General features: G+C 47.8%; 1 protein-coding gene across 1 annotated transcript in view; it reads right to left on the bottom strand.

Annotated features, from left to right (window-relative positions):
* Positions 1-12,181, bottom strand: part of LOC137144750 (scavenger receptor cysteine-rich type 1 protein M130-like) — an 85,669-nt gene that overhangs the window by 61,717 nt on the left and 11,771 nt on the right. Inside the window, exons 3-7 of the mRNA XM_067535223.1 lie at positions 8,365-8,679; positions 7,804-8,118; positions 2,349-2,666; positions 1,955-2,269; positions 1,201-1,512 (exon numbers count right to left, since the gene is read on the bottom strand). Of these exons, the coding sequence (XP_067391324.1) occupies positions 1,201-1,512; positions 1,955-2,269; positions 2,349-2,666; positions 7,804-8,118; positions 8,365-8,679 (1,575 nt within the window). The remainder of the gene's footprint in view (positions 1-1,200; positions 1,513-1,954; positions 2,270-2,348; positions 2,667-7,803; positions 8,119-8,364; positions 8,680-12,181) is intronic.

The raw sequence follows: 12,181 nt of genomic DNA, 5'->3' as shown, positions 1-12,181 counted from the left end.
AGTCCCGTGGCCACCTGGATGTATGCCGTGAAAGCGGCGCCGCCCCCAGACCTGGTGGAAGGGACAGCGGAGGAGAGGAGAAGGGGATGGGGAAGGGGACCCGCCGCGGGAGGAGGTGCCTTGCTCTTCTTCCTCCCCCCCTGGTCCTTCTTACCGGCAGAGGGTGCATCCCACGGAGCAGTGGGGTGGAAGCCATGGCAGCGGCAGAATCCCTGGAGTCCCCACTCAAGAGACCAGTGCCCGGTGGCCCAGCAGGGGCAGCGAGGCCAGTTGCCATGGGCAGGGATTGATTTTTGGGATGAGAGGGAGGGGTGGGAGCATCTGGGGAGCATCTGATCCCGGCCCCAGGCACTCCCACCATCCTGGGAGGGGGTAGGATGGGTGTGTGTGGGGGGGTGAGGGATGGAGGTGGAGGTGGACGGGGAGTGGCCAGGAAGGAGGCAGGCAGGCCGACCGGCAGGACCCCCAAGCTGCAGCAGCAGCAGCAGCAGCAGGAGCTCCTCTGCACCAGCAGTGACTCCCATGGCAGCTGTAGGAGAATGGAGATAGGGAAGCCCCAGAATACTCAGGGCTCTGTTCCCAGCAGATTAGCCAGAGTCATTAGAGGGCAATTAGGAGCAGCTGAGGCCAATTAAGGACAAGCCAGGTGCCTGATAAAAACCCTCTGCCCCAGACAGAGAGTGGGGCTAGGTTGGGCCTGAGTGAGAGTGGGGCACTTGGGAAGGGAAGGGAAGGGAAGGGAAGGGAAGGGAAGGGAAGGGAAGGGAAGGGAACGGAACCGAACCGAACCGAACCGAACCGAACCGAACCGAACCGAACCGAACCGAGATATGCCTCCAGGCATAGTGGCCTGGGAAAGGAAGCAGGGCCTGAGAATCCAGAAGGAAGGAGGGGGGAAATTAGCCCAGGGGAAAGACTACAGCTGTGAGTAGGGTGCCAGGAGCACATAGCTGCTACTCATAGGGCCCCTGGGCTAGGACCCAGAGAAGCAGGTGGGCCTGGGTCTCTACCCCCCTCCCTGGGGAGACGGGTAACTGGTGATGCCCTGACCCACTATAAGAGGCAAAAGCGTGAGACCCACTAGGGTGAAGCCAGCCATTTGCCACAAGAGTAACAAACTATAATAATTATATGAAACACTTTCAGTGACCTAGACCTGACCGTTGAGAGAGTGTGTGTATGACTGTATTTTCTATTTACCTTGGCAGGAGAGGTGGGTTTCTTCTGCTCTGCTACACGACTGTGGTTTCCAAGGGTCTGACGGGCATTGCCACAGGGAGCTGTGCTGCTTTTTGCACTGAACACCATCCACCCAGGTGGGGCCAGAGCCGCTTCCATGTAGAGAGTTTCTCAAAAGATTCCCTGCGTCTCCACAGTCCAAGTGTTTGCATATAAGTGCCATGGTGACTGCATCCATAGGACTGCTGCAAACACTGCCCCAACTGCCATTGTAGAAAACCTCCAGCCGCCCAGCACAGTCACTGCCATCCACCAGCCTCAGATCCGTGAACTCTAGGAGGAAATGCACAGGTTGGGTGTGAGGTTTTCTGAGTGTGACACAGACTGGGGTGTGACGGCTGAAATCCCAGAGATCACGAACAAACCTGCCCATTCTTCTACAGCAGCAAGATTCATTTGAGGAATCAGAGAGAATCTTCTAGAGACCAGTGACAGGCCCATGAGCACTGGAAGTGTTATTTAAAAGACACCATTTACCAACAGTGACACACAGCGGTACCCAAGATTCACAAATTACTCCATGTTCTAAGGCTAAGGAAATAATGTGACATTTCCAGCCCCCTTCGTATTAACTGTTGGCAGTGCAGGTGGGTAGGTGGGGGGAGAAAGAGAAAGGAGATAAACTTTCTGTCATCTTTGGCTCACTGCTCAAACACCCCTATGCTTCATTAAGTCCCCTGCTGACCAGACTCACAGGAGCATTCCCAGAACAGACCTGAGCAAAGAACTCCTGTGTCCTCTTTGTGTCTGCAGTTGTGCTGGCCCCAGCCCCTGGAAGGACACTCCCAGAGACTGGTTTCATTCCCAGAGCAGTTCACATCATCCAGCCAGATCGGCCCAGATCCTTGCCCATAATGAGCAGAGACAGTTGCATTGATGGCGTGTCCACATCCCAGTTGTTTGCAAACGACGTTGGAGTCTGGTAGCTCCCAGGAATCATCACAGACTGTTCCCCAGGTGCCATTGTAATAAATCTCCACTCTCCCGGCACAGCGACCTGCCCCATCCACCAGTCTGATCTGCCTGCTCCCTGCAGGGAGAGAGCCCAGCTGTTAATATGTATTTTCCCACTGAACAGAAAATGTTTGTGAGATTTGGAAATGAATCACCTGAGCAAACGACACCGACGTCCTCAGCAATTCCTGCCTGGGCTGTCTCAGGTGTGGAGATGTTGCAGAGTGTCAGATTAGCCTCATTTCCTGCACACTGGACCCTTCTCAGCCCCACGGGGCCCGTTCCTTGCTCAGACATAGGGGGATTATAAGCTTTCTCAGCGACTCCGCAGTGCAGCTGCCTGCACACCACGCTGGCGTCGTTCATGTCCCACTGGTCATCCAGCACTCTGCCCCACACACCACGGAGGGAAATCTCCACTCTCCCATCGCACCGGCTCTCCCCATTCCACAGTCTGAGCGACTCCCGACGACCTGGGCTCAGGAGAGATGGGACATAGACTGAATAACACTCTCTGTTGTGCACTAGAAATATTCCAGCGTGCACATGAAATTCTGGACTGTTTCTAAGTAAGAAGGAACAGCCCAGTGATAAGAGTGTGTCCCAGTGTTAAAGGGAACAGCCTCTGGCAGAAGATACTTTTCATTTGACTCTATAAGTGGAAGGTGCTGTCAGGATTGCAATACACTGAGTTTGACAGAGGGGCTTGCTAGCAGACACTGTAAATGAGTGAACGAGGACATTCCCGGAGATCACTGATTGAGAAAAGCTTCTCTCTCTGTGTTGGTGTAATGGTTACTGAGGTTTATAGTCACTGGACTTCAGAAAAGCAGCCTTTGACTTCCTCAGGAAGCTGATGGGCAGGATCTCCTGGGAGGCTAATGTGAGGGGGAAGGGAGTCCAGGGGAGCTGGCTGTATTTTAAAGAAACCTTATTGAGGGTGCAGGAACAAACCAACCCAATGTGCAGAAAGAAAAGCAACTATGGCAGGCAATCAGCTTCACTTAACAGAGAAATCTTAGATGATCTTAAACACAAAAAGGAAGCGTACAAGAAGTGGGAGCTTGGACAGATGACTAGGGAGGAGTATAAAAACACTGCTCAAGGTTTCAGCAATGAAACCAGAAAGATCAAAGCACAATTTGAGTTGCAGCTAGCAAGGAAAGTAAAGGGTAATAAAAAGAATTTCTACAGTATGTTCGCAACTAGAAGAAGGTCAGGGAAGTGTGGGTCCCTTACTGAATGGGGGAAGCAGCCTAGTGACAGATGATGTGGAAGAAGCTGACGTATTCAATGCTTTTTTTGCCTCGGTCTTCACAGACAAGGTCAGCTCCCAGACTGCTGCACTGGGCAGCACAGAATGGGGAGGAGGTGAGCAGCCCGCAGTGCTGAAAGGACAGGTTCAGGACTATTTAGAAAGGCTGGAGACAGACAAGTCCATGGGGCCGGATGCAATGCATCCGAGAGTGCTGAGGGAGTTGATGATGGGATTGCAGAACCTTTCTGGTGATTGGGGGAGATCCCAGACAATTGGAAAAAGACAAATATAGTGCCCCTCTTTAAAAAAGGAAGAAGGAGTACCCAAGGAGCTACAGACCAGTCAGCCATACCTCGGTCCCTGGAAAAATAATGGAACAGGACCTCAAGGAGTCCATTTTGAGACACTTCAAGCAGAGGAAGGTGCTTAGGAACAGTCAGCATGGATTCACCAAGGGCAAGTCATGCCTAACCAACCTCATTGCCTTGTATGATGAGATGACTGGCTCTGTGGATGTGGGGAAAGTGGTGAATGTGATATACCTTGACTTTAGCAAACTTTTTGATATGGTCTCCCACAATATTCTTATCAGCAAGTTAAAAAGGTATGCAGTGGATGAATGGACATTAAGGTGCATAGAAAGTTTGCTAGATCACTGGGCTCAACAGGTGGTGACCGATGGCTCGATGTCTAGTTGGCAGCTGGTAACAAGCGGAGTGCCCCAGGGGTTTGTCCTCGTGCCGGTTTTATTCAACATCTTCATTAATGATGTGCAGGATGGTGTGGATTGCACCCTCAGGTAGTTTGCAGATGACACTAGGTTGTGGGGATCTGGTAGATACACTGTAGGGTAGGGATAGGATACAGAGGACCAAGACACATTGGAGGATTGGGCCAAAATGAATTTGATGAGGTTCAACAATGAGAAAAGCAGAGTCCTGCAGAAGAGAAGAATGAGGTGGGATTTGATAGCCGCCTTTAACTAGCTGAAAGTGGGTTCCAGGGAGGATGGAGCTAGGCTGTTCTCAGTGGTGGTAGGTGAGAGAACAAGGAGCAATGGTTTCAAGTTGCAGTGTGGGAGGTCTAGGTTGGATATTAGGAAAAACTTTTATACTAAGAGCGTGGTGAAGCACTGGAATGGGTTACCTAGGGAGGTGGTGGAATCTCCATCTTTGGAGGTGTTTTAGGCCCAGCTTCTCAAAGCTCTGGCTGGGATGGTTTCGTTGGGGTTGGCCATGCTTTGAGCAGGAGGTTGGACCAGATGGCCTCCTGCAGTCCCTCCCAACCCTAATCTATTATTCTATGATTTTTACTTAGAAGGGATTTTCCTTCTCGTAGTTGTAAGAAGAAATCAGCATCCTCATCTGCTGAGGTGTTCCCTCCAAGAACCAGGGTATGGGCTGGGTAGCCAGTTAGGAGAGGCAGGGCATGGCTGCAGAGAATTGAGTTAGGAATGCAGGTAGCAGCGTCTGTGAGAGGTGGGAGAACTGCGAGGTGAATTGCTACCATGGTACAAAGGTATCAGCTGTAAAGAGGAGAGTAGACATCTGTTCAGAGTGCTGGGCAGGACCCGTATAGGCTTAGTCATGGTGTGTAATGGAACCAGTGACCCTGAGCACTGTGAGAGAGAGTCCTGGAAGCTATTTGTAAATTATTAAGAAGAAGGTTTCAATCCACAGCTTTTTTGGTAGGTTTCTCTGTAAGGATCCCAGTACCAGCCAGTGAAGAAGCACTATGGAGACTCAGTGCATGGATGAGAAGATGGGGCACAGAGGGGAGCTGCACCTTCATTAAGAAGTAGGGGTCCCTTTGGTGAGGGGAGACGCAGATGATCACAGTGGCCTCTTTGGGTCTTATAAATCCATGGATCTATGACTCAGATCCAGAAGACGGGCTCCATTGAGCCACAAGGGAGCCAGACTGGCTGGCAATTAATATTAAGTTTTCCAGTGAATTATTTTTTCCACAGGGCCCCTGCCACAGTCTGTGCCCAGGATGGATGAAAGTGGGATGTGCAGTGTCAGGCTGTTGCCTGTACGACCCCTGCCTCATTCACTTTAGAAGCTGGAAAGCCAGTAGAGAATGAGCAGAGGAGCGCAGGAAGAACAAGGACGATCTTGCTAAGAGTAGTGACCATCCTGCACTAGAACTCAGCTCTATTGCTGCCTCTGCTGCAGACGTCACAGGTGATGCTGAGCAGGTCTCTTAAACCAGTTTTTATGGGGTCTGATTTTCAGAAGCACTGAGCACTCACAACTGCAGCTAGAGTCCAGGCCAGATGTGGATGCTCAGCTATTCTGCAGGAAGGCAGTGAGATCTGGTGGAACCAGCACAGGGCTGCGAGTCCAAATATTCAGTTTTCTCCTGGTTGCACTGCTGACTGCACACCTGGGAGCCTTGGGCAAGCCACTTTTCATTTCTCCCTGTGTCACCATCTGTCAGATGGTGCTAATAATAATACTTCCCCACCTACGTCCCTGGAGTTTTGTGAGGGTTTCTTAATGTCTGGACAGTCCTTTGAACACAAAAAGCTCCACAGAAATGGTGAGTGCTCTGAAGAGTCAGGCCCTGATGGTTTCAGGTTGGTGCCCAATTACCCGAAATGAGTAGCGAGTTTGGAATTTTGGCGTTAATCGTGGATAGTAAAATTTTAAAAAGAAACTGTAGGAGAGTAAAGAGTTAAAAGCTGGACAAATGGTCAGGCCTAAGCTACAGGGAACGGGGTCATGGCACAGGCAAACCTTGTTTCTGCTAATTGGTGTGAATTCTAGTTAGAGTCTGTTATCTCTCTTCTTTTCCTCCCTTCCTGGCCATCTGCGCAGGGGATGAGACTATTGTCACTCCAGTGCAAGGTCTTTGGTGGGAAGAAAGCATTATCTTCCTCCCCCCCCACCCATCCCGGCATGCCTTTACCTCAAAGAATGTTAGTGTAAAATGTATAGGTTTTAAGGTGATGTGCCTGACCTCTGTATGGTAATCCTGTAATCAACAAACAGGGACGGGTATAATTATATTCATTATGTAGTTGTTAATATTAATTTTATAGGTGTCGATGTAACCAAATAAGGCTCTATGGGGAGTTGCTGGAAATTTACACAATTACATACTGTTATGGATAAAAGAATTGTAAAGTAACTCCTTCATCGTTCACTTGTGGTGTCGAGGTGGAATGAGCAGGCAATAGAGGGTTCCGTCTCCCCATTCCACCCCTGGGACAACATGTTTGGTTATTTCTAACAGCAACTAAGTGATGTGGGAGCCAAGTGCCATTTTCAGACTAAAGCAACACAAGGGTGAAATCTCCATGGTTCTTGGGCCCCTACGTTACTAGGAAAATATGAGATTTAAGTCCCTAAGTCACTTAGGCACATTTAAAAATGTTATTCTTGGGCTTCTAAGTGCCTAAATCACTTTTGAAATGGGCTTCATAATAGTCTGCTATCTCTCCCAAGGGTGTTAGAGCAGGTCGACAACCCAAATATTTTCCTGTGAAGTATTTCCAATGCAGTATTTCAGCTTTTAAACAGATCCAATATATTGGCATGTGGAAACAGAATGAGAAGTTTTGTTTAGATGCTGATTAAAATGTTGATTCACTTCAACTTTTGGAAAATGAAATAAATCAATTTTCCTTTTCAGTTTTTGGGTTTACAGGTTTCCTTTTTCCTCCCCCTTTCTCATTTTCATCGTTTTTTAATTTTAAAAAGTTAGAAAAAGGTTTTTAAAAAACTGTAAGAAAGCAGGGGGATTTTTTTTTCAGTGGGAAAGGTGTGAGAAAAGTAAAAAAAATAGTAAGAGAAAGCAGGACTTTCCCTGCTACCAAAATAGCCTCAGGACCTCATGTGAGAGAAGGGAAATGGTTGTTTTCAGCAGTTTATAATTCAGCCAAACCTGGAAGAAATTTCACTGCGCTAGGGAAAGGCACTTTCCTGGCCCCAGCACTGACCTCTTGCCGAATTGCAAAGGCCTGCTGCAGAGAATGAGGGCATGAGAACTTGTCAAGAAGGTGCTGACAATATTTTATAACAGGAAGTGTGAAGCAACCTCTGTATTGGCGATTGCTACTAGCTCCCTCTCTAATTGTTAGTTCTGCCCCTGCTCCATTGCCCTGCGTAAGGACTTAGTTGCTGTCCTTTTTACTGGAGAATCCAGGGCTTTCCCGGGTCACAACTATTCTTTTGTGATAATATTATTTACTTTTATTTTATTTTTAATATATTTACTGTTGTTATACGTGATTTAATAACTAGCTCCCCTTCTCCTTCCTGTGCCCTGAGGTCCCCCTGCTCTAGGGAGCAGTGTCACACACCGAGGGGCAGGTGTCATTAATCCAGCATTTCTCCTGCACTTACCTGAGCAATTCACACCGGCGTCATTGTTGTGTGAGCACTGAGAGGCCCCCAGGGCAGTAACTGGGCAATACCCCAAATGGGCTTCAGTCCCTTTACAGTGAAATGTGTCTGTCCAGACAGAGCCAGTTCCCTTCCCAAAATATTCTCCTCCCGGAGCTGATACAGCGAATCCACAGTCGAGCTGATGACAGAGAACGTTGGCGTCTTGTAAATCCCAGCGTGAGTCACAGACGGTTCCCCAGGCACCATGAACCTGGATCTCCACCCTCCCTGAGCACGCCGAGCTGCCGTTCACCAGCCGGAACCCTGTGTGCTCTGGGGAGAAGGGAGAAGGGGTTTAGAGAGGGAGCCTTGGATCTATTTCATACCAAATCGTTAAAGAAAGGGAAGTCAGAGGGGATTTGATGCATTTCTAGTTACCTTGTATCATTTGGGTTTTACCAGAAGCTGATGCCAGCCCTATTATCCTAGCTCACTACACAGTGAGATCATTTATTTTTCTGCATCCTAATCTAGAATACACATCACTGGGATTTTAAAGACTTTGCACTGAATTCTTACGTGTGCATATGGCCCCTGCATCCTTTGCGTGGGAACATGTCTGACTGATGTTCAGTATCCTGGGACAGTACGCAATGTGTGACTCATTCCCCTCACACTGGAGTTTTTCAGTCCAGATCGGTCCATGTCCTTTTCCAAAGTGAGCTCCTCCTGGGATAGCTAGAGCTGTTCCACACTGTAGTGCATTACAGATAACGCTGGCAGCTTTGAGATCAAAATGTTCATCACAGACAGTGGTCCATGTTTCTCCATCTGTTATCTCCACACGTCCTGAGCAGGCATTATGCCCTCCAACCAGCCGGGGTTTAATGTGTCCTAGAGAGTCAAAGAAGGCAAGAATTTACCTAGGGATTTAGATGCTCCACTGCCATAGAACGTTGGCTAAAGCCCATCCTGGTTCGGTGGCAACGTGTAGGCAGCAATTAGAAACAAAAAAGCAATATATAACAAATGGAAAACCATAGAACTAGAGAGCAATCAATATACATTAGAAGATGTGATGTGTAGAAAATTTATAAGGGAAGCTAATAACATCAGGGAAAAATTCATGGGTGACAGGGCTAAGGAGAATCAGAAGGAGTTTTTAAAGTGTATTAGGAACAAACAAAACATCAAAACAGTGGTGTAGTTCCACTACAAATGGAGATGGTACAATTATTTATAATGATGCAGAAAAGGCAGAAGTATTCAATAATCATTTCTGGTTTTAGATAGAAACAGGATGTGTTTTCATATCATGTAAAGGGGATGAACTACTCTTCAATCTATTGGTAACTAAGGAGGAAGTTAAACAGCATTTACTAGGTATGAACAATTTTTAAATCAGCCGGCCTGAATAGCTTATAAAATAATAATACAATAAAAAAGCAGGGTTGGAAGAACTTCAAGAGATCGTCTAGGCCATCTCCATTCACGAACACAAACTTAAGTATACTTAGGCTATTCTTGACCGAAGTTTGTCTCATCCATTCTTCAAAACAACCAATGACAGGAATTCCACAACCTCCCTTGGTAATCTGTTCCAGTACCTAACTACCCTAATAGTTTGAAAGTTCTTCCTAATATCTGACCTGAATCTCCCTTGATGCAATCTAAGCAGTTTACTTCTTGTCCTACCACAGTGGACATGGAGAACAATTGATCACTGACCTCTTTATAACAACCTTTTATATATTTGGAGATTGCTATCAGGCCCCCTCAGTCTTCTCTTCTCTAGACTAAGCATGCCCAGTTCTTTCAATATTTCCTCTTTGGTGATGTTTTCTAAACCACTTATCATTTGTGTTGCTCTCCTCTGGACACCCTCTAATTTGTCCATCATTCTTAAAGCGTGATGCCCAAACTGGATATGGTACACCAGCTGAGGCCTCACCAGCACTGTGTGGAGTGGGACAATTACCTCCTGTATCTTACATATGACATGCCTGTTAATACAACCCAGAATGACATTTGCTTTTTTCACAGCTCCATCATACTTTTTCAATTTGTGATCCACTGTTACACCCAGATCATTTTCTGCAGTACCGTGGCTTAGCCAATTTTCCCCATTTTATTTTTGTGTATTTGATTTTTCCTTCCTAAGTCTAGTATTTTGCACTTGTCTCCATTGAATTGTAATGTATTGATTTCAGACCAATTCTCCAATTTACCAAGGGGATTTTGAGTTCTAATCTTGTCTGCCAAAGAGCTTGCAACTCCTCTCATCTTGGTGTAATCCAGACATTTCATGAATGTATTCTCTGCTCCATCATCCAAGTCAGTAATGAAAATATTGAGTAGTGCCAGACCCAGACCAGTGGTAATATTTATTTATCCACAGGAACATACTGATCAGAAAGAAAAGGGTTAAAGCAACTAAAGGCCCACAGGCCTATGTCTTACTAAAGCTCAGCATTTCCCTTGAAACCTGGGCTGGCCCAAACTATCCCAGGTACCCCCGTTTCTGAGGACTGGTTTCAGTCTCTTTCAATGCAGACTGTGCTACTTCCTCTCTGTTAATCAGGGCTCCCCTTTTAACAGTTCTTAAGCTCTCTGTTGAAGATTTCCCTCCTGAGGGCTCCTGTGATGGGGTATATACCCCACATAGGTGTAAAATGGGTTAATCTCACATGTGAGCAATAGAGGTGAGTCCTCCAAGCAGCTAAAGAGGCTGCTCTGGGTTCAGCCATTCAGGGAAGGGCTAGAGGGAGCAACCAATCAGGGCCCAGCAGGCTCACCTAAAAGCAGCTGCTGGGGCAGAGTTGGTTAGTTGCTGCCTGGAACTCAAGATGGGAGGACTGGGTTCCTAGCTGGTGGATGGAAGCTAGCACCATAGACAAAGCAGTTACTGGCAGGGACCAGGGGAGCAAAAGGGAGCTGCTGATTGGCTGCTAGGATTGACATGCTGAGGCCCTGAGGTAAGGGTGAAGAAGATGCTGGGACCACAGGGAAGTGGCCCAGGGAAATATACTGAGCAGTTGGAGGGGAGGCAGCATGTGGCTGCCAACTACAGGGTCCCTGGGCTGGACCCAGGGTAGTGGGTGGGCCCAGATTCCCCCCATTTGCCATTGAGGGAAGTGGCTAGATGAATGGACTGCAAATACCGAACTCCAGGAGGGGGAAACACTGATGGTGACATGGCTGGAGGGCCGAGTCATGAAGAGGACGTGGCCGTTCCTGGAGAGGCTGCCAGTGGACGAGGAGGCAGAGTGACTTTGTGCAAACCATGGACAGGGGATGTCATCCTTGAGCTAATCCCCAACAATGACCAGGAGGAGGCTCCAGCCCAGTGGTGAGTGCTGTGCCCCAAGACAGGTCCCTCCCCTCTCCCAGTCTATGGAGGGGGTTGTGTCCAATGGCAAAAGATAAATGGACTTGACACCTGTATTTTCAGACATGCATCAGTCACTAGGTTATCTGAAGCCATTGTCTGCTTTCCCGGGACAAGGGAGAGCTCCAGCAGGAGTTACCCTTTGAAAACTTGTAGGAAATGGAAAAAGAGCAATCAAAGAAATAGAGGTACACCTGACATTCATAAAAATGCAGGTGTCATAGGAGACAAATAACTGAACATGAGCTCGCACTGTGATGTTGGAGCTAATGTGGTCCTGGGATGGATACACATGGTGTATTCAACATGAAATTTGCTCTCAGGAACCCCAGCAGATCCTGAGTGAATCTGACATTCTTGTCAGTTTCACCAGTGCTAACAGTAAGACAGGAATGTTCATTTCTCAGTCAGTGCTGGGGCTTCCAGTGTCTGTGGTGGTGGGGCAACCCTGCCATGTGGAACGCCTTAGTCTGGGGAATCCTGGCCCAGCTGGGAACTTGGGATCCTATCCCAGGACTTCCAGGCTCTCACAGCTGGAGGTGAGATCTGGGTAAAGCTGGTGTGCCCAGTGGTTTCAGGTGCCGGTCTGCATGGCAGGGCTGCCCCAGAGCTGTGGAACCTAGGAGACCAGGGTCTCTGGTCTCAGGACAGTGCTCACCATGGGGCTGCCCCAGAGATATGATCTCTGGAAGACTGAGATACGCAGCTCCAGGGTACTTTGTATGGCAGGAGTGACTGTTCTCTGCCAGGCAAGTTGGTTGGGAACCATGTAGGTTTCTGCCACAGCCCTGCCTTTGGTTTGAGGAAAGTTCACTGAATCTGATTCTCTTTCACAAGAAAGTTTGGGTTCAACAAACTGGCATTTTCCAATGAAACTCTGTTTCATCGGATAATATCTGCCGATATAGTAGGGAGGTGGTTTTACTTCTTTGTATAGCATTGATGAAATTGATACTGTATCCAGTGATAGTGTCCACATTTTAAGAGGGATGTTAAAAAATTGGAAAG

This window comes from Emydura macquarii, unplaced genomic scaffold, assembly GCF_026122565.2.
Source record: "Emydura macquarii macquarii isolate MOO-44397 ecotype Brisbane River unplaced genomic scaffold, CSIRO-AGI_Emac_v2 contig_3481, whole genome shotgun sequence".
In the NCBI taxonomy this organism is placed as follows: domain Eukaryota; kingdom Metazoa; phylum Chordata; order Testudines; family Chelidae; genus Emydura; species Emydura macquarii.
This window is presented reverse-complemented; position numbering and strand designations above follow the sequence as displayed.